The sequence below is a fragment of the Capra hircus genome, chromosome 22 (genome assembly GCF_001704415.2).
Source record: "Capra hircus breed San Clemente chromosome 22, ASM170441v1, whole genome shotgun sequence".
Lineage (NCBI taxonomy): Eukaryota > Metazoa > Chordata > Mammalia > Artiodactyla > Bovidae > Capra > Capra hircus.
This window is the reverse complement of record NC_030829.1, coordinates 21353114-21373437: the sequence shown is the minus strand read 5'-3', so window position 1 is coordinate 21373437 and position 20324 is coordinate 21353114. Positions and strand designations below refer to the sequence as shown.

At 40.5% G+C, this 20324-nt stretch overlaps 1 protein-coding gene and 1 long non-coding RNA gene across 11 annotated transcripts in view; one reads left to right on the top strand and one right to left on the bottom strand.

The window, feature by feature from the left end:
* Positions 1 to 5907, top strand: part of ITPR1 (inositol 1,4,5-trisphosphate receptor type 1) — a 350791-nt gene extending 344884 nt beyond the window's left edge. For all 6 annotated transcript variants that reach the window (XM_013973556.2, XM_018066872.1, XM_013973555.2 and 3 more), the window contains one exon: positions 4560 to 5907. In XM_013973556.2, coding sequence (XP_013829010.1) covers positions 4560 to 4646 — 87 coding nt within the window. In that variant the 3' untranslated portion in view covers positions 4647 to 5907. The remainder of the gene's footprint in view (positions 1 to 4559) is intronic.
* The window catches only part of LOC102188361, a 147492-nt gene that overhangs the window by 11603 nt on the left and 115565 nt on the right, over positions 1 to 20324 (bottom strand). For all 5 annotated transcript variants that reach the window (XR_001919977.1, XR_001919973.1, XR_001919975.1 and 2 more), the window contains exon 3: positions 6040 to 6232. This is a non-coding gene — a long non-coding RNA (uncharacterized LOC102188361). The remainder of the gene's footprint in view (positions 1 to 6039; positions 6233 to 20324) is intronic.

Here is a 20324-nt window from a genome sequence, read left to right as displayed (position 1 = left end):
AGGCTGCATATTGTCACCCTGTTTATTTAACTTATATGCAGAGTACATCATGAGAAACGCTGGGCTGGAAGAAGCACAAGCTGGAGTCAAGACTGCCAGGAGAAATATCAATAACCTCAGATATGCAGATGACACCACCCTTATGGCAGAAAGTGACGAAGAACTAAAGAGCCTCTTGATGAAAGTGAAAGAGGAGAGTGAAAATGTTGGCTTAAAGCTCAACATTCAGAAAACTAAGATCATGGCATCTGGTCCCATCTCTTCATGGAAAATAGTGGAGAAACAGTGGCAGACATTATTTTTGGGGGCTCCAAAATGACTGCAGCCATGAAATTAAAAGATGCTTACTCCTTGGAAGGAAAGTCAAAACCAACCTAGACAGCATATTAAAAAGCAGAGACATTACTTTGTCAACAAAGGTCCGTCTAGTCTGTGGTTTTTCCAGTAGTCATGTATGGATGTGAGAGTTGGACTATAAAGAAAGCTGAGTGCCAAAAAATCGACGCTTTTGAACTGTGGTGTTAGAGAAGACTCTTGAGAGTCCCTTGGACTCAAGGAGATCCAACCAGTCCATCCTAAAGGAGATCAGTCCTGGGTGTTCATTGGAAGGACTGATGTTGAAGCTGAAACTCCAGTACTTTGGCCACCTGATGCAAAGAGCTGACTCATTTGATAAGGCCCTGATGCTGGGAAAGATTGAAGGCAGGAGGAGAAGGGGATGACAGAGGAAGAGATGGTTGGATGGACATGAGTTTGGGTAAACTTGGGAGCTGGTGATGGACAGGGAGGGCTGGCATGCTGCGGTCCATGGGGTCGCAGAGTCAGACACGACTGAGCCACTGAACTGAGAGATCAGTTGTGGTGACTGGAGTTTCCAGGCTGCTGAGAATCGGAGTAGCCACGGCCTTACTGTGACAGGAAAGCAGGCTGCAGCTTCCGTGTGCTGTGGATGAACTTTCTCTGCAGTGCGAGCCCTTAATCATTTACGCTGGTACAGCAGGTTTTGCCCATTTGCAGTTGACACTATTTTCATGAAAAATCTTATAGACATTTGGTTGCTTCTGACCTGTAAAGCTACCATATCATTTGCTTTCTGTTTAGACTGAGTCAAAAAGAAGGCATACAGAAATTGAAGGTAGTCTCTATATAGTTTATGGAGAAGAACATTGCTTCAGATGTTCATCCTTAGCAAAATGTGGATTTTGAGGGTTTTTCAATGTATCTACTACAAATGGGACATGTTGTACTAATCAAGATAGATTTTTCAGTATGAACATGTTGAGTTGTTACCTTAGATCTCAATCTGATGGATATTTTTATCTAGTCAGTTTTGTTTCAAATGTCCAGAGAGAATGTGCTAAGGGTAGACTTTGTTTTGATTATGGGTAATAGTAACAGATGATAATGATGCCTTAAATAAGATATATAGAGTGTATGTGAATCTATGTAGACAGACAGGTAAGTAGGTTGAATTGAGCTAATAAAGCCAGGAATTATGTGAGAATGTGTAAAGGGACCAGGGAAACTCACCTGGTCAGCAGTGTTGAACTTGGTTTCTGATAGGCCAAATTTAGTTCCAGGGTGGGGTCTGTTTCACTGACTATCTCAGAAATAGGCCAAGAACAACAGGAGAGTTACATTTTCATATACTTGAATGCTTTGAAAAAAAAAAAAATCCAAGCATATGAACTACTTGGTTTTCTTTCGTTACTGTTCCCATATAATTATCACTAGATGAGGACTGTGTCCAAAGGGCCAGATACTTAAGCAGCTGCCCCTGGTACTTTAACATTGATTACTCACTTAGATGACAGCCATTCTGTCTACAAGGCCATGGTTGATCAAAACGGAATTCAGGCAGTCAGATTTGTGTGCCGACCATGTACTCAACTGCAGAGAATCATTCCTGAGAAAATGTACCCAAAGTACTTTTAAGTATTCAAGTATATGAAAATGTAATTTTTCTAAGGATCTTGGCCTATTTCTGAGACAGAGAAATGCTCTTCTAGAGCAGCAGTGTGGACCTAGATTCACAGCATTAACACTACCTTGGAACCTGTTAGCAATGCAGATTCACCAACCTTACCCTGAGCCTCCTCGATGGAAACTCTGTGGGCCCTTTGATCTGTGTTGTAACAGGCCTTCGAGGTGCTTCTGGCACATGCCAAAGTTTAAGAACTATTATTCTAGGGAAATAGGAAACAAAATTAAGTATGTGCTGAAAGTGAAAGTGTTAGTCGCCCCGTCATGTCTGACTCTTTGCCATCCCCCGGACTGTAGCCCGTCAGGCTCCTCTGCGCATGGAATTCTCCAGGCAAGGGTACTGGAGTGGGTTGCCATTTCCTTCTCCAGGGGATCTTTCCGACCCAGGGATGGAACCTCGGTCTCCTGCATTGCAGACAAATTCTTTACTGTCTGAACCACCAAGGAAGAAGCCCCAGGGAAGTATGTGCTAGGTTCTTGAAACTACTAGGCACAATCTCTGCTTGAACAAAGATTTTGGCTGCTCACCTCAGTAGGGAGCTTCAAGATCAGGGACTGAGGGATGGTGATGTGATCGTTATTTTAGGAAGACAAACCTGGAGAATTAGAGTCGGACCACCACTGAGGTATCACGTGCTACCTATAGAAGAGGGAGGGAAGATGTGCCATTGGTTGGCTCATTTGCTATAACAAACGCAGTTTTAGAAGCTTTCAAGAGAATGACTGAATAGCCAATAGATTGGAGAGTCACAGGAAGCTGATTGGACACACAGGCATGAGGCTATACAACATACAGAGAAGATCATCTCAAATGTAAGTAGAAATTTATAGAAGACTTTCAGGAAAAACTTCAGTGGCCAACTTCAACCATGGAAAAATCTCAGCATCTTTAAATGGAAGCTATGAGTACCCATCAGTACAAGCTGAGCCCACCAAGATTCCTAAATCATTGAGAATGCGGAGTTTATTAAATGTAGTGAGTTCTGTTGGAGTCCTTCTCAAGGCTACCTGCCAAGGGACTAGTTTGGGGGTGAAAGTCTGGGCTGGGTATGTGAAGTATCAGTCAGTGATGTGACCGACTGCATCACCATCTAGTTGTCAGTTTATTCCATGAGTCACAGGAGGCTCTCCTGCAGCTGAATCTGTGAAGTATAGTAGAGGATTGTGACACCTCCTGTGAAGATTTGTTGCTCATCTAAGGAGACTTTCGAGGCTAGCAGAATACCCCTAGTTCAACTCTTCATAAGCGGCTTTGTAAAGAGTTACCTTTTGGAAATACTCACTCCTTGTAAATCTTCTCTCCTAAAATACAACTGAAGGCATTTCATAGGAGTCTCAACATAGTATTTTGATATGAAAGGAAAACTCCTGTTTCAAATAAGGCAAAATAACTACTTTAAATTGAACTGAGGTAACTTATTCTCGTTTTACTTTCTCTCGGGGTATTTTGTACCAAAAATCAGTCCAGGTGAAAACTGAGATGTAAGCATCTATAAAGTGACAGACGCTATTAGAAAATTTACATACATCTTCTCTATGAGGTTGGAATTATTACCCTCATTATGTGAATGAAGAAACAGACTTTGAAAAGTTACAACATAAAACCTTATGGAAATAGGTCTGTCTGATTCCAGTGCCCACATTCTTTATATTAATACTGCTAAACCCTAATTCCTCTCTGACTTCAGGAAGCCAAAAATCTAGAAGCAGGATCTAAGCCCACTTAGATAGAGATAACAATTTTATCAGATATTTCATATAGCTTTTTTACCTTAATTGACCTAAATGCCCAGCATCAAATCCAGAGTTGGGATAACTGGGTTAAGAAAAATGGAAATACAGGGAGTTAATTATGCCCTGAAATAGGCAGAACTGAGCTAGATACCTGTCAATATGAGAACTGGTTTAGTTCAGCAGCCAAATAAAAGGTCCTAACTTCCTGTTTGCAGTTTTGAAAACACAGTTTCATTTCAGCACCCGTAAGAAGCGCTCTTTCCTGACCTTAGTGTGTGTAGGGGGTGAGGACTGGTCACCACTGAGTGCCAGGCCATGATTTATGTCATTCAGTCACCTGGACGTGAGCTGTTAAGGACATTCTCATCTCCCTAGAAATGCTGTGTGATTCTTTTTTCCTCTCTCAAAACTATCCAAGAGCAACTGGAGAATAACCGAGACTCCCTGAAGACAATGGACTTAATCTCTCTCAAACTTAGAGTTCTAAACACATCAGACAGTTTGAGTGTTTAGTGTGTCGCAACTCTTGTACAAAGCTATTATTTGGACATAGATTTGGGAAACAAGAATCTTGTGCTTTAACAGCTTTTTGTTCCTTTATGAAACAAGTAGCAAGCAGAATTTCTGAATGTCACATTGCATGACTAGGGCACAGAATTCCCCATTCTGCTCAGGTAGATGTCCTTTTTGAAGTTGTGTGTTTGATATACTAATTGGTATGCTATTTGTAGAAAGTGGGTTTCAGTATAAACCATAACCACAGAGGTAAGTCTATGGTTGAGTATACGATTTGACGTACAGGAAGTGTCTGGGTCTAATGATGAAACTTTTTAACTTTCCAGATGACAGAACAAAGGAAGCAGAAACAAAGAATTGGTCTTCTAGGACATCCTCCTCACATGAATGTCAACCCACAGCAACCAGCATAAGCAAATGAACTAAAGGCGTCGTATTTACCTTTTTAAATTATTTTTAGTGTGGGTCTGGCTAATTAGTTCTGATTCACCCAGAGAGGTTACATTTATGCTTAGTATATTTGTAAATACTCAGTTTTATACTGTATGTATATGATTGCTACTCTCCAGGTTTGGATATATGTATTGTAATTAGAATTGTTGGCAGGGTGAAATTTCATTTGTGCCAAAAAAAGTATTTAAAATGCCTTTTTGGGAAGGACTAAAGAAAGCACCTGACTTGCACTTGAACCACATGATAGATTTAAAAGTATATGACATGTATTTTGTATTTAAATCTATAATAACCAGTATTTATGTTTTTTTATAAAACTGTGCAATACCAATTATGCAATCACCATAAATCTGTAACTCCTGTGTATCCTAAGGGGAGTGCACATCTTTGAAGCTGGTGTGTTAATAGTATGTAACAAATGGTTAAATGATGCTGCTGCCAAAATCATATTACTAGTGAGTTTCAGGCCCCCAGGCGTTTTGTACCTTATAATTATCCTGTGGTGATAGTACTTCTCGTTGCTAGCGGCACCAGTGCCTCTGTCTCCTAGTGACAGTGCTCCGAGCCTCGGAACTGTCAGGTCAGCATTCGTTTTAAGAAAAGCAACTTTAGTTTCAAAGATACTTTTAGGCTTCTGAATTGATCATTTAAACTATGTCTTTTAAGTAAGAGCTACCGGTAAATTAGAGGCTCAGGCTTTAGTTTGCCAAGTTAGTGAATTTTTTAAAGGGAAATTTCTAAGCTCACGTTTGGGGTAAATGCATTATGCTAGCCCATCAATGTCATCTCCAAGGTGAATTTTGGTGTCACTTTATAAAGAAATGGATAATTGATGGTCTCTAGATCTAGTCCAAACAGAGTTGATTTTTTTCCATCGGAACCAACATGCTACAGTAGCTAAGACGTATTAAACTATAGCCATCCAGATAGAGATGAAATATGATCTATCCCATTAGAACTCATAGTTTGAACACTGACATGTTATTCTTGTGAACGAGCCACATTTGAGTTTTTTTCTTTGTCACATGATTTCTTTGCTTGATGGATGAAAAGTATGAGAGGAAACTTTTATATCTGTTGCCTAGTTTTGTACATGGATCTCATTTTACAAGAGACTCTACCAAAAAAAGTTTAAAAATGTATTGAAAGCAGAGTTCTGAAATGAGTAAAGTTTGTAAATGCATATATAAAAATATTTAATAAATGATGCAGAATAAAATACTGTGACTGAGTGATGGCTTTCATTTAGACGTTTCTTTCCGTCATCACAGCTATTCCAGTTATACATTTTCTTTAGGACCAACTTAAAAGTATAAATGGTTTACTTACCAGGTTGATTCTGAAAGTGCTTACCTGAGGAATGAGAACTCTGAGAGCTCCTGAACAAATATACAGGGGAGGGTTTAGTCCAGTGGCCAGTGGTTCTTCTCGATGGGTGACTGCCAAGCAGACTGTCAGGGGTAACATGGGCACACACGGTCGAGTCCAGAATGCCGGTTCAGGCTCTCGCTCCTGCACTTTCCCTGGGGGACCTGGAACTTGTCATCTGCAATGCAAAGAAGCACCGAGTGGCGAAGTCAACTTTCCTTCAATGGTCAGAGGCCTTCGTGACAGCTAGAAATGTTTGACAAATCTAACTCATCTATCCAAAGGCAGGGAAAGTTGTCCCCTCCTTAGAGCACTGCCTGCCCTGGTTGCTCTTGTAACGTTGATTTTCTCTGTGCTTTGCCAAATAAGAATAATTACCATCCAATGTCAGAAACTAGGTTGGGATTAAACTCCACTTAAATGACTAGTTTCAGAACCAATGCTTCTGCGTTATAAATTTGGTAACTTTAAAAACAAGTGAATCATTCTCCAGTCAATACAGCATATCTCCATAGAATTTTTCCATAATAAAACCAATCCAAGATAGATACGTACTTGTATCTATGAACAAACCACCAGCCCTCCATGCCAAATCCTGCCACGTGAGCCCCAGCCCACGAAGACTTGCTCCCCTCGTCTCTCCCTTTGCTCTCCCGAGCTGCCCAGCCCGGCGAGGCAGTGTGTGTGGTTTGTCTCCCAGTCCCTGTCCCACCTCACTCACTGCCGAGTCTGCTTTGACATGTTTAGGTGGGGCCTTTACAGGTTTGTCATGTTTCATTTGATTCCTGTCACTTAAAATACAGATCTTCATTCGGTTCACCAGCTTCAGCAGAAAATAAATGGAATTCTTCTCCACCCCACATGCAGTAGATTCTACCAGTGGAGTTTGGGTGTCAACACAAAGCTGGTACAACTGAAACAAAATTTGAAATTATAGCTCCCGTGGCCTTTGATGGATAATTGTGATTTCACCTTTCTCCAGACTTGGCTTTTTCAACACTTTTATTTCAAGGTCCAAGTTGCCTTTAAAGTTACTCAGTAGCATGGAAACTTACATTGCCATATGTAAAACAGCCAATGGGAATTTGCTGTATCATGCGGGAAAATCAAACGGGCTCTGTGACATCTAGAGGAGTGGGATGGAGAGGGAGATGGGAGGGAGTTTCAAATGGGAGAGGATATATGTATACGTATGGCTGATGCAAGTTGAGGTTTGACAGAAAACAACAAAATTCTGTAAAGCAATTATCCTTCAATTAAAAAATAAACAGTTACTCAGGTGAAGAATCAGTGCTACTGGACTAACAAATGTTTTAGCACAATGCTCACAAGCAGGATAGTCTTTTTGGCTCTGATAATGTAATTTTAAAAGTTTGCTGTAGCACCAACTAAGATTTGAAGATTTTGCCAATTTCCTTAATTAAACCATTTGTTATGTCAAAGGGTCTGGGAAGCTCCATTCCACTTTTCTAATGTTTATATTATCTTTCCCATTTCTACTTATGTCCCTAAAATTCTGTAGTGATAAACCTTGTTTCCTCCTACATATAAAGCTTCCATTCTTCTGAGTCCTAAAGCTTTACTTGATATTCCACCCAGTACAACTGTTCTTAGAACTGTGCGCCTCTACTCACACACACATACAAAATACAATTCTTTATTTTGTTTTTAAAAAAAATGATTCAGTTTACCTGTTTTTCTTCAATTGGTTTCATTTGGTTCTACTTTCTGAAAACGAATTGCTTGATTTTGTGCTTGTAAAAACTGCTCTTTCACCCTGTTTAAACATTCCCTAACGTAAATTATAAAGCAAACAAACTTGATTTGTGGGAGCTAAGCAGCAACACTGTCTTTGCAGTAGCAACCTAAGCACAGTGTTACTTATGTGCTAATGGGAAATGACCAAGTTCTTCACGGTAAACTAAGGAATTATCACATTAAAGTCTCAGTTACTGATTTCTGTATCTTCCTCCCATGGTTGGTTTGGGTAATGTGCTAATGAGAGACAGCCTGAAAGTTTCTGCTAGTTGTTTTAAGGCTAATCACAAGAGCTTCCTGGGCAACACAGATGGAAATTTAGTCTTTTCAGACTATTAATTACGAAAGGAGAATAACTATGTACTTACACAAGCAGAGTTGGGTTTTGCCAAAATAATGTTTTCACAGATTTTAAAAAACAAAATGTGCTTGATAGCAGGCTTAACTTATACGACAATAAAACGCACGTTTACACAAGACAGGATGTCATAACAAAGGACTCCTACTGAAGGCTCTTGAGACAATGTGTTCCTATCTGCCACAGAGCAGGAGTGAAACTTTTCATTTTTAATTGGAGAATAATTGCTGTACAATGTTGTATTGATTTCTGCTGGATGACAATGTAAGTCAGCTATAAGTGCACATATATTCCCTTCCTCTTGAGCCTCCCTTCCTCTTGAGCCTCCCTCCCACCCCCCATCCCACTTCTCCGTCATTAGAGCACAGGGCTGAGCTCGCCACCAGCTACCTATTTCACACATGGTGTATGTAAGTCAGCGTACTCTCAATTCGTCCCACCCTCTCATTCCCTTATTGTGTCCATAAGTTTGCTCTCTCTCTGTGTCTCTCTTCCTGCCCTGCAAATAAGTTCATCAGTACTACTTCTTTAGGTTCCGTATATACACTTGAATATACAGTATGTGTTTTCCTCTTTCTGACTTATTTCACTCTAACAGGCTCTAGGTTCTTCCACCTCACTACAACTGACTCAAATGCGTTCCTTTTTTATGGTGGAGTAATATTGGAAGTGTAAATTGATACAGCCAGTATGGAAAAACAGTACGGAGATTCCTTAAAAATCTAGGAATAAAGCTACCGTATGACCCAACAATCCCACTACTGGGCATATACCCAAAGAAAACCATAATTCAAAAAGACACATGCACCCCAATGTTCATAGCAGCACTGTTTTCAATATCCAGGACATGAAAGCGATCTAGATGTCCATTGACAGATGAATGGATAAAGAAGCTGCGGTACATATATACAATGGAATATTAACCATGAAAAGAAATTTTTCATTGTAAAGGTAAGAAATTGAGCCTTAGAGTGGTAAAGGAACTTGCCCAAGGACCTAAGTCCAGAATAAACGAAGGCCCCCCGACTCGGCCAAACAGGAGAGAGCTCTCATACCCACCATTTTCCCCTCCATAAAAGGGCTATCATATCTTATTAGTAGCAGTTTCCCATAATGGTTCTTCCTTTACAGGAAGTCCGTATGCAGAACTGTATTTTGTCCAACACAAATGGACTTCCTTTTCAAACCTCTTTCATAAGAGGATCTACACGCTAGAAAGTGCTGAAGGTGATTACTTTGTCAAGAGTGAAAACTTTGTGGCAAAGATAAGAAGCTTCTAAAATCTCTATCTTTTACAACTACCGATCTCATGTCAATACCTCTTATTTAACTGCATTTTTCAACAGGAGAATCTCTTTTCTCAGACAAGGTGGCTTTCTCCACATGAAATATTCCACACAGGCTGGCACCCTTTGTACCACAGAAGTCGGTGCTGATTGGCCAACTCCGCTCTCCTTTCGTTATACTGATCACTTGTTCACAATCAACTAGAATGTTGGAAAACCCCCATAAAGATTTCGATTTTACAGAAAGTACCCAAAATTCCACCAGTTTTGCATCACAAAGTAGTGGTTAAGGTAGAGTTTTGAGTAAAATGCCATGCGTGTGGTTTTTGTGGGTGGTTACAGCTCAGAGCGACTCTTGGGCCTCGTCAGTAATCCCCAGGCAACAACGAGGATGGCTATTACAAACTAAGATGATTCTGATCTTCGTAGCAAACATCTCTCCGTCTTTGGTATCCTATGCCACCTTAGGCAACTCACACCGTCAAGGCTGATCTCGAAACCTACCCAATGGAAGACAATAAAAAGACCACTGGCGGGTTTTTACACTGGGTTAAGTTTGACAATGCTCATGGGCTGTGAACTCTGCATACGCTGGTGGTTTAAACTCATTTGGTAAAACAAATCTCTAGCCCATTGGGGTACTACATTAAAAAAGAAAGAAAAAAGAATTAACCCACGGAGAAACTTAAAATATTTTAAGGTCATGACAAACTAGTGTGAAAGAGAATCCTAACACCTAGAAGTGAAACTGCATCATCCACCCAGCCTGGAAAGAAAAAAGAAAGCTAAAAACCACGATCGATTAAGAATGCCGAGTCTGAGAAAACCCCTAAGGTGAATTCTGAACAACAACAAAAAAAAGAGTCCCACAACACAAGAAGTGCATACTGTATGCAAGAAGTGCTAATGGAAAGAGTTTGCCAGCATTTCTGTAATGACCTCACGAAAGATGACTGCTCCTGTGTAAATGAAACTGTAGACAATCCAGGAATTTAACCTGTCCATTTCAGAACTGAATTAAGCTAGTGATTTAATCTTTTTGACATACCTGTCACCTATACCATCTCATGAAGACTTGTCAGAAAGCTCTGTAGAACAAGAAAAATAATTAAGACGTGATATGAGACTAGGAAGCAAAACCACATAAGGCCTGAGCGCTAAAAATATTAGTTTACTTCAGAGCCCTCCTGGGAGCAGGATAGGAGGAAAACGACCTTGAGGCTGATGAGAGTCTTCATACCAGCTCTACCACTTCAAAGCTATGAGTTAAAGCAAGCTTTTTAATCATTGTAATTTTCACACACACATATACACACACACACCCTGCCCCACTCCACCATTTAAAGAGTGGAGGCACTAGCACTTCTTCGGACAGCAATACGCTTTAAGAAAGACAATATAGGGGACTGCTCTGGTGCTCCAGCGGTTAAGACTTCGCGCTGCCACTGCAGAGGCATGGGCTCGATCCTTGGTCCAGGAATTAAGATCTTACATGGCACTCAGCACATCCAAAAAAAAAAAGACAATATATGTCAAGTGTCTAACATATGCCCAATACATGATATTTCCCATTCCTTTGCAATGTCATCATCATTTCCACAATCTCAGCAAAATACTGAGACCAAAGCTTCTGTTCCTACTAAATGGGCCTGAAGTTATTAATGGTAGGATCCTAAATCCCCAAGTCTTCCTTTGTTTACAGCAGATTTATCCATAATTCCAAAACTTGTTAGCAACCAAAATGTCCTGCAATAGGTGAACAGAGGGACTTCCCTGGTGGTCCAGTGGTTAAGACTCCACACTCCCAATGCAGGGGGCAGGGGTTCGATCCCTGGTCAGGGAACCAAGATCCTGCATGCCACATAGCGCGGCCAAAAAAACAAAGAATTGTAGTACACCTAGACAATGGCATATTATTCACCACTTTTAAAGAGCGAGCTAGCAAACCAAGATAAGACTTGGAGGAACCTAAAATGCATATTAATAAGTGGAAGAAGACAATCTAAAAAGGCCACATACTATATAAATCCAAGTAAATGACATTCTGGGAAAAGTAACACTATGGAGACAATAAAAAGAGTAGTGGCTGTCAGGGGTAGGAATGGGGCATGGATGAACAGACAGAGAACACAGGGGATTTAGGGTGATGAGACTGTAAAGGTGGAAAAATGTTATATACATTTCCAAAACCCAAAGGATGTATAAAGAGAGAGAACCCGAATGTAAGCCACGGGTGATCATGATGTCAGTGTAGGTTCCCTCAGCCATAACCACAGTGCTGAGGGATGCTGGCACTGAAGGAGTGGGAGAGGTACACGGGCACTCTCTGCACTATCTATTCAATTTTGCTGTGAATCCGAAAGTGCTCTTAAAAAAAAAAAGTTAACTAAACATTTTTTTCAAGAAAAAAAAGAAAGGTTGGATAAAATATTGACACATGCAACATTTATGACCCTTGAGAATTTTATGCCATGAAAGAAGCCAGTCATAAAAGACCACATATAGTATGATTTCATGTACATGAAATGTTCAGAAGAGGCAAGTCAGGTCTACAAAAGACAGAAAATAAATGACTGGTTGCCCCAGGCTAACGGGGGTGGGGTGTCAGAAAGAAATGGGGAATGACTGCTAATGTGGGCTAAATCCCCAAGTCTTGACATGACATGTTTGGGTCATATCGAGTCATTTTTTAAAACTGTATCTGTAACATCCAAACCGTGTTTACTATCCATCTGAACTGAATTCATAACTTAAACTATTATAGAGCTCACAACTCCTGGATAATTATTCTCATATTTGTGACCAGTGTTGAATTTAAGTCTGACTTCCTTTTTATAAAACCTTCAGAGAAAGACATTTTATCTAGGGATAAAGGATAAAGGATGCTGCATTCCTTTAGTTTATGAAGTACTTTTATCTACATTTTCATTTAAACCTCCCAACCCTGTTACATAGATATTACCCCTGACATGTGCACGGTCCTATATTGCACCATCTTTCACATTCAAATGCAAGTTTTAGATCGTACCTCATATAACTGTGTGAAGCCCATGACTTTCCTTAACAATTTCAAGGATTCTAAGGTGAGTGCTTACAACTTGGTAATGATTCCTTGTCACTTTTTGATCCTAAGTCTTGATTGTAACCTAATTATCATCACCTTCCCTCTCTCTATTCCACCCCACCCTAGTGTAGACACGGCTGGCTCTACCCTCTGGCTCTAAAACACATGAGCATCCCGGTGTTGTGAAGAGTGGGCCTCTATAGAGTGTAATACTAGGACCCACTTCCTTTCATCACCCCTGCACAAATAAAGGCAAAATAAAAACAAAATTAAGAAAAAAGTTTCCTCCAGCTTCAACTAAAAGCTGAAATTTAGGATTTCCCTGATGGTCCAGTGTCTAAGGCTCTGCACTCTCAATGCAGGGGGCCTGGGTTCCATCTTTGGTCAGCTAACTAGATCCCCCATGCCGCAACCTGACAAACCAAATAATTAAAATAAATATTTAAAAAAAACATGAAAAATTTGTACTTCTTTTTTATGCAGAACAATTTTAGCCCCCTGGACTCAACCCTCCCATTGAGATTAGCCCTTTACCTTGACCAAACGAAAAAAGACCATAATTCATCCGTTTAGCTTTCAACTCAAAGAGCAACTAGCTTTTAAATAGCTCTTTTCCCCCACTTCCGGATACCTCCTTATCTTAGAGAAGAAGAAATCAGTTTGGAAAGGTCAAGTGATTTGACTAAACTAGAACATCAGACCTGAGATTTAAAGGCAGATCATGTGATAATATACACTCATTCTTTAGGATCCATGAGGAACCCATGGGTAGTAAAATTTGAGGACACTCAAACCCCTTAGGTGAGGAGTACAGTCAGCCCTCTGTTGCCATGGGTTACAAATCAACAGGATCTATATCCATGGATTGGAGGACTGACTGCAGCGCACATCTTCCTCTCTAGGCCCGTGATTCACTACACCAGGGGTGATCCTGCCAATAAGGTGCTGGGGCCTCCAACTGTCCACCTGTTTGGGGAAGATCTGGTAAATACCAGGCCAGAGTTCTAAGAGAGGCCAAGTAAGAGTTCTTAAGGGTAAGGACTGTAACTAGTCCATTTCATTCAGTACGCAGCACAATTTCTGCCAATAAAGGGGCTCAAGACATTTGAGGCAGGGAAAGATTGTGAGCCTTCACTTATGTCCTTGGGGATTTTGGAGCCAGGGCCAGGTAAGAGTCTTTTATTCAGGAAGGACTATTTAGCAGTCCTTAGCAGACCTCTACAAAAAAGATCTTAATGATGTAAATAACCACGATGGTGTGATCATTCACTTGGAACCAGACATCCTGGAGTGCAAAGTCAAGTGGGCCTTAGAAAGCATCACTGTGAACAAAGCTAGTGGAAGTGATGAAATTCCAGCTGAGCTATTTCAAATCCTAAAACATGATGCTTTTAAAAGTGCTGCACTCAATATGCCAGCAAATTTGGAAAACTCAGCAGTGGCCACAGGACTGGAAAAGGTCAATTTTCATTCCAAACCCAAAGAAGAGCAATGCAAAAGAAATGTTCAAACTACTGCACAACTGCACTCATTTCACATGCTAGCAAAGTAATGCTCAAAATTCTCCAAGCCAGGCTTCAACAGTACATGAACTATGAACTTCCAGATGTTCAAGCTAGATTTAGAAAAGGCAGAGGAACCACAAATCAAATGGCCAACATCCAATGGATCACAGAAAAAGCAAGAAAGTTCCAGAAAAACATCTACTTCTGCTTCACTGACTATACTAAAGCCTTTCACTATGTGGACCACAATAAACTGTGGAAAATTCTTCAAGAGATGGGAATACCAGATCACCTTATTTGCCTCCTGAGAAATCTGTATGCAGATCAAGAAGCAACAGTTAGAATGGCCATGGAACAACAGATTGGTTAAAAACTGGGAAAGGAATACATCCAGGCTATATATTGTCACCCTGCTTATTTAACTTATACGCAGAGTACATCAAGGCTGGGCTGGATGAGGCACAAGCTGGAATCAAGATTGTCGGGAAAAATATCAATAACCTCAGATATGCAGATGACACCACTCTTATGGCAGAAAGTGAAGAAGAACTAAAAAGCCTCTTGATGAAAGTGAAAGAGGAGAGTGAAAAAGTTGGCTTAAAGTTCAACATTCAGAAAACGAAGATCATGGCATCTGGTCCCATCACTTCATGGGAAATAGATGGGGAAACAGTGGAAACAGTGTCAGACTTTATATTTTTGGGCTCCAAAATCACTCCGGATGGTGACTGCAGCCATGAAATTACACTTGCTCCTTGGAAGAAAAGCTGTGACCAACCTAAACAACATATCAGAAAGCAGCGACATTACTTTGCTGACAGAGGTCTGCCTAGTCAACGCTATGGTTTTTCCAGTAGTCATGTATGGATGTGAAAGTTGGACCATAAAGAAGGCTGAAGGCCAAAGAACTGATGCTCTTGAACTGTGGTGTTGGAAAAGACTCTTGAGAGTCTCTTGGATGGCAAGGAGATAAAACCAGTCAATCTTGAAAGAAATCAATACTGAATATTCATTAGAAGGACTGATGCTGAAATGGAAGCTCCAATACTTTGGCCACCTGATGTGAAAAGCCAACTCACTAGAAAAGACCCTGATGCTGGAAAAAATCTAAGGCAGGAGGAGAAGGGAATGACATAGGACAAGATGGTTGGATGGCATCACTGACTCAATGGACATGAGTTTGAGCAAGCTCTGGGAGATAGTGAAAGACAGGAAAGCCTGGCGTGCTGCAATCCATGGGGTCGCAAAGAATCAGACACCCCTGACCAGCTGAACAACAATAGTTCAGCAGCGGCCCAAAAGAAGTTGCACAGACAATAAAAGATCAGGCAGTCACTACTCCTTTTGCTGCAGACCACTGAATCTTATAACTAACCGATACTCAGTGCCTCAAGCTTCAAGATTCCTGCTCTACAACGCAAAACCATCCCCTACTTTTCCCTCTGTGTGTGTTAGTCGCTCAGTTGTGTTTGACTCTTTGCGACCCCATGGACTGTAGCCCTCCAGGCTCCTCTGTCCATGGAGTTCTTCACGCAAGAGTACTGGAGTGGGTTGCCATTCCCTTCTCCAGGGGATCTTCCTGACCCAGGAATCGAACCTGGGTCCTCTTGCATTGTAGGCAGATTCTTTACTGTCTGAGCCATAATTAGGCAACCGTGATCTTCTCCCTTCTTTCAATTCTTGTAAGAGATAAACCTATAACTGTGTTCTCTCCATGCATGTGTCCTCTGGAGCCACCTGCACCTCCATACCCTTCTCTCCACCTGACTCCCTCACCCAACCAGACTAAAAGACAATCCCTCAACCATCCAGAGACGATTATGACACCTCTCAGAGCATACCAAAAGAGACAAAACACATTAAGAAATTATGGCCGGGACTTCCGTGGTGGTCCAGTGGCTAAGATTCCAGGCTCCTAATACAGGAGACGTGGGTTTAATCCCTGGTCAGAGAATTAGCTCCCACATGCCACAACTGAAGATCCTGCATGCCACAGCTAAAAATCAGCACAGCCAAATCAATACTTAAAAACAAAAAAATGATGGCCATTTTGGGTAACACAGAAGTATGGTTTCTTTATATATGAGTATACACACAACGTGGATGAATCTCAAAAGGATTATGTTAAACTAAATCAGACTCAAAAGGCTACATGCTATGTCATTCCATGGATATGATATTCTTGAAAAAACCTACAGGAACGGAAATCAGGTCAGTGGTTGCCAGAGACAGGCGGTACGGAGAGGAAATTTATTACCAAGGGACACAAGCGAAACATTCTGGGGGATGGAAATGACCTCAGAGTATCGGCGGCTACTTGATTATACAAACCTTTCAAAATTCATAGTACCGTAACCTAAGAAGGGTATATTTTGCTATATCCAAATTATACCTCAGTAAACTTGACATGAAAAAAACTAGTAGAAAGGGGTAAAGGCCCAGGCCTGAAGTAACCTGCTCCCCAGGAACTCTGATGCAGGCTGTCCCCGGCCCATATTCTGAGAACTGCTAACATCTGGGTTGTGTCACAATGCCTTTGTCCTTAGCACAGGCACTGTACTTACTTTTTGAGCTGAGTATCATTTCACAGTGATTAGGAGGATCTGAGTCAGAAATGTGCCCACTGGGGAGTCTAGGAGGGCTGGCAGTAAGACTCAAAAAAAAAAGGATTTTTTCTACTTTTAAAGAAATGTCTGTGTTTTAGAACTTACAAACATAACAATCCTATAAATACACTGCATTTGTTTTCTCTTGCTACTACTAACAAATTTTCCAAAACTTAAAAATTATCTTAAGCTTCTGGTTATGAAAGTCTTAAATGAGTTGACAGGGTTAAAGCCTTCTGGAGGCCCTAGGGGAGATTCATTTCCTTCTCTTTTTCAACTTTCTAAAGCTGCCTGCGTTCCTTGGCTCGTTGCCTGCTCCCACCTGCAAAGCTAGAAATGGCTGATCAAATCCCTCACAGTCTGTACCACACTGACTGTGATGCTATGCCTTCCTCTTTTACTTACTAGGACTCTTGTGATAACACTGGTCCCATGTGACTAATCCAGGAAGTCTCCCTATCTCAACATCCTCAACACAACCACGTCTGCCAAATCCCTTTTGCCATGGAAGGTAATATATTCATAAGACCTAGGCATTAGGACATGAACATCCTTGAGGGGCCCATTATTCCACCCACCACATTTGCCTAAGCAGAAACCAGGCAGTTGCTCATGTTTAAGACAAGACAAGAAGAACAAATCACCAATCTGTTTTCATGCCTGATGGATTTGAATACAACTGGGAAAGTCATATTTTCTTCTGGTCCAAACAGGCTGAACAAGTCAGTTAATCAGCATGACCATGTAGAATGATGAAGTTACTACATATAATTGCCCAAGACAGTCTGTGGCTTCCTTTTACTTTCACTACTGCTATTCCTGGAGAACCAGGAAAAACTATTAAAATATGTTTACTTTTGAACACACACACACCTTATTAGAGTTTTTATTGACTAGGGTTTTACCTGTAAGAATTAACATTTCAAAAACAAGTTAAAATTCATTAAGGTACAAAGAAAACAAGAGTGGGCCAAAAACTTCCCACCTAGATAACCCTTGCTGATTAAACAAGCACACAACAAAAGATGTATAAGATTAGAGCATTTAAATAATATGCCATTCATATCTTCTTCAGTGAACCATTTTTTCAAACTTATTGCTCATTTTTAAATTTCTTTGATATTACTTAATTTTGAAAAAAAAATTTTAATATTCTGGTGGTCAGTTCAGTTCAATCACTCAGTCGTGTCCAACTCTTTGCAACCCCATGGACTGCAGCACGCCAGGCCTCCCTGTCCATCACCAGCTCCCAGACTTTACTCAAACTCATGTCCATTGAGTCAGTGATGCCATCCAACCATCCCATCCTCTGTCAACCCCTTGTCCTCCTGCCTTCAATCTTTCCCAGCATCAGGGTCTTTTCAAAAGACTCAGTTCTTTGCATCAGGTGGCCAAGGTATTGCAGTTTCAGCTTCAGTGCTTCCAATCAATATTCAGGACTGATGTTCTTTAGGATGGACTGGTTGGATCTCCGTGCAGTCCAAGGGACTCTCAAGAGTCTTCTCCAACACCACAGTTCAAAAGCATCAATTCTTCAGGGCTCAGCTTTCTTTATAGTCCAACTCTCACATCCATAGTTGAAAAACCATAGCTTTGACTACACAGACCTTTGTTGGCCAAGTAATGTCTCTGCTTTTTAATATGCTGTCTACGTTGATCATGGCTTTTCTTCCAAGGAGCAAGTGTCTTTTAATTTCATGGCTGCAGTCATCATCTGCAGTGATTTTGGAGCCCAAAAAAATAAAGTCTGACACTGTTTCCCCTGTTTCCCTATCTATTTGCCATGAAGTGATGGGACCTGATGCCATGAACTTAGGTTTCTGAATGCTGAGTTTTAAGCCAACTTTTTCACTCTCCTCTTTCACTTTCATCAAGAGGCTCATTAGTTCTTCTTCGCTTTCTGCCATAAGGGTGGTGTCATCTGCCGATCTGAGGTTATTGATATTTCTTCTGGCAATCTTAATTCCAGCTTGTGCTTCATCTAGTCCAGCATTTCTCATGATGTTCTCTGCGTATAAGTTAAATAAGCAGGGTGACAATATACAGCCTTGATGTACTCCTTTTCCTATTTGGAACCAGTCCGTTGTTCCATGTCCAATTCTAACTGTTGCTTCCTGACCTGCATACAAATTTCTCAAGAGGCAGGTCTGGTGGTCTGGTATTCCCACCTCTTAAAGAATTTTGCACAGTTTGTTGTGATACACACAATCAAAGGTTTGGCATATTCAATAAATCAGAAGTAGATATTTTTCAGGAACTCTCTTGCTTTTTTGATGACCCAACGGATGTTGGCAATTTGATCTCTGGTTCCTCCGCCTTTTCTAAATCCAGCTTAAATATCTGGAAGTTCACGGTTCATGTACTGTTGAAGCCTCACTTGGAGAATTTTGAGCATTACATTACTAGCATGTGAGATGAGGGCAATTGTGTGGTAGTTTGAGCATTCTTTGGCATTGCCTTTGGGATTGGAACTAAAACTGACTTTTTCCGCTCCTGTGCCCACTGCCGAGTTTTCCAAATTTGCTGGCATATTGAGCGCAGCACTTTCACAGCATCATCATTTAGGATTTGCAATAGCTCAACTGGAATTCCATCACCTCCACTAGCTTTGTTTGTAGTGAGTCTTCCTAAGGCCCACTTGCCTTCGCATTCCAGAATGTCTGGCTCTAGGTGAGTGATCACACCATCGTGATTATCTGGGTCATGAAGATTTTTTTCATACAATTCTTCTGTGTATCCTTGCCACCTCTCCTTAATATCTTCTGCTTCTGTGAGGTCCATAGCATTTCTGTCCTTTATTGTGCCATCTTTGCATGAAATGTTCCCTTGGTATCTCTAATTTTCTTGAGGAGATCTCTAGACTTTCCCATTTTATTGTTTTCCTCCATTTTTTTGCACTAATCACTGATGAAGGATTTCTTATCTCTCTTTGGTATTCTTTGGAACTCTACATTCAAATGGGGGTATCTTTTCTGCTTTGGTTTTCACTTCTCTTCTCTTCACAGCTATTTGTAAGGCCTCCTTAGACAATATTCTAATTGCCAATTCTTTAGCAAATATGTGTTTTGAAAATATTTCTTTCCTTGTCTGTGGCTTTTCATTTTCTTAGCAGAGCTTTTCAACAATCATAAATTTTTAATTTTGATGAAAACTAATTTATCCATTTTTTTCTTTTATGGTCACATTTTTTGTAACCTAAGAAATCTTTGCCTAACTACAATCCCGAAGATTTCCTCCTATGTTTTCTTCTACAACAGCAGTGTACAAGAGTGTATTCTGTGGTGATAGAAATATGCTGAAATATGAGCTAATCAATACAACAACTTTAGTTAGCCACACATGGCTACTGAGGACTTGACACGTGGCTGGAACAACTAAGAAGCTCAATTGTTAAAATGCATTTAGCTTTAATTTTTTTAATTTAAAATAAGCACATGTGGCTAACATATAGGACAGGAAGCTCTAGAAGAGCTTATACTTTTAAATTTTACATTTTGGTCTAGGATACGTTTTTGGTTAATTTTTGTATATGTACAAGGTATGAGTCAAGGTTCTTTCTTTAAAATGTAGATGTAAATTTTTCTAGCACCAAGTTTTTAAAAAGACTATCTTTACCCCCAGTGAGTTATCTTGGCATCTTTGTCCAAAATCAATTGACAACGTTTGTGCAGTCTATTTATGGACTTCTTATTC